The 2,261-nt window shown below is 31.5% G+C and overlaps 1 protein-coding gene across 1 annotated transcript; it reads left to right on the top strand.

Annotated features, from left to right (window-relative positions):
- Positions 1-417: 417 nt before the first annotated feature.
- On the top strand, positions 418-1,387 carry LOC123884436 (pathogenesis-related protein PR-4-like). Its single transcript, XM_045933532.1, has 2 exons — positions 418-681; positions 1,148-1,387. The coding sequence occupies exons 1-2, from the start codon at positions 418-420 to the stop codon at positions 1,385-1,387; spliced, it is 504 nt and encodes a 167-aa protein (XP_045789488.1).
- The last annotated feature ends 874 nt before the right edge of the window (positions 1,388-2,261 follow it).

Genomic DNA, 2,261 nt, shown 5'->3' on the forward strand with positions numbered 1-2,261 from the left:
ATAAGTAAATAATTTATGAATGGATAATTTTATAAAAAAAAAAAAAAAATAATAATTATAAAAGACAAAGACTAGAGACATTGAAATAGTCATAAAGTTATTTAAAAAGAAGTTACAAAATCAGAATCCAAAATTTGATAGCTTACTAATGAAAAGTGGAGAGAAAAGGGCATTAATAAAGCAAAGGATAATTTTTGACCCAACTTTCTCCTTTCTTCGTATTTCAGGCCAATTGAATCTCTCTATACTCTATTTCTGCGTTGTTCCAATTAATTACAGTGTAAGAGACTCATATGGGGCCAATACCTAAACTTCTATGTTGCTTCTTGTATGTAGAAGTCATGCCATGCAAGCCATGTCTATATAACAGCAGTACTTGGTGGTTTCTCTTATTACTTAATTTCCAAGATAAAGATAATGTCAAAACATCTCTTTTTATTGGATACTGTGTTGATATTTTGTTTACTATCATTGGCCTCTGCCGAACAAAACACCGCCGTCGTGAGGGCTACATATCATTCGTACGAACCACAGAAACATAATTGGAAGTTGAACTCTTCTGCAGTTTGTGCAGAACAGTTTAACAATTCACCATTGTCATGGCGCAAGGAATATGGTTGGGCTGCCTTCTGTGGACCTGTTGGACCTGTTCACAAAGAGGCCTGTGGCAAGTGTTTAAATGTATGTGTGTGTATAGTACTCTTTCTGAATATAATTAGTTTAAAGACCCGTGCATTCGCACAAGTTTATTGATTTTTATTAGATATTTAAATTTGTTGTTATATTAATTAAGGGAGAATTTTTTTTCAAAAATTAAGGTAGAAAATTTATTAAATAAATAGATTTGATTCTGCAAAATGGTGAAAATATGGGGATCAAAACTGTAATTAAGTCTAAAATTTATTAAATAAATAAATAAATTTGATTATTATCGATGACAAATATTTATCCAATTTTTTATGTATTAGTGATAAATAATGGTCTCGTGTATATTTTTTAATAAAAAATTAGAAATTTGATTAGGAATATTTTTTAGTCAAAAGTACAATTTATTTATTTTTTTAGTTTCACACAGATTTGAGTTAATAGCTTATAATTGCAAATGACTAGCTAGATTAGTTAATCCCTCAATGTTGGTTGATTGCAGTTGTACATGGGAAGTGTGGAATCTGGGGATGTCTCCTTCACACAACCAACAATGGCTATTGATTCCCAAATAGTAAGAATTGTTGATGAGTGCAGCTACGAAGGGCTTGACTTAGATATTGATGTGTTTCAAAAGCTAGACAGATCCGGAACCGGGAAAGCTCAAGGTTACCTTATGGTGTATTATTACTTTGTGAATTGTGGTGAGTATTTACTTAACTCTTTTACTACGTTAATTTAAAATTAAAAAAAAAATATAAAAAAAAAGTCTTTCACACCTCAGAAGATCTTTTTTAAGGCAAATTTTTATCTACCCATTCTTACAAAATGGGTAGAGTAGCCCATCTATGTTGGCATCATCATAACCATCCATTCATTTTTCATCATTTATGTTATAAACAATATTTAATTTACAATTCTAGTAACTCAAAATACTTTAATTGCAAAAATACCCACTAAATTTTAACACTAAATTTTCATTCCTCCTTCTTCTTCATGTTTTGCAGTAATCAACTTCTTCATTTTTTCAACTAAACTAAACAATTCTTCTTTTTTTCTTAACTCATGGGTAATTTTCGTTTTTCTTGTTTCTCAAATTTTTGAATCTTGATATGTCATAAACTGAAGGGAAAATAATAGGGATTTTGTAGAGCATGATTTTACGAATCTAAAGGTACAAATTTCGTGTTTTCTCGACAATTCTAGAGGGAGAAATCTAAAAAATACATTTTCTTTTATGGGGTTTAAAGATTTCCGAATTTGTGTGTAAATCTCACTTTTTTATGTTTAAGACTTGGTTAATTTGTGTTAACATCGTTAGAAATTGCATTTCGATCGAAACCCACAAAAAATCATGCGAAACGGTGCTGAAAAACGGAATTTTCATGTGTTGGAGCTTGACCCGCGTTTTGACCCGTTTCTGGTCATGGGTCGACCCGTCAGAGGTTGAAGATGACACTGTTCATGCGTGTGCAAAGCCCACTCACATATTAGAGAGAGTGCGAGAGAGTGTGATCGCTACAAACGTCCGTTTTTTATGCCGTTTTTTGCGTTGCGCTCTATTTAACGATATTTGTTTTAGTAATATTTTTCTGAAATTTTTTCAGGCGTGAACC

Source organism: Trifolium pratense, linkage group LG5, assembly GCF_020283565.1.
Source record: "Trifolium pratense cultivar HEN17-A07 linkage group LG5, ARS_RC_1.1, whole genome shotgun sequence".
Lineage (NCBI taxonomy): Eukaryota > Viridiplantae > Streptophyta > Magnoliopsida > Fabales > Fabaceae > Trifolium > Trifolium pratense.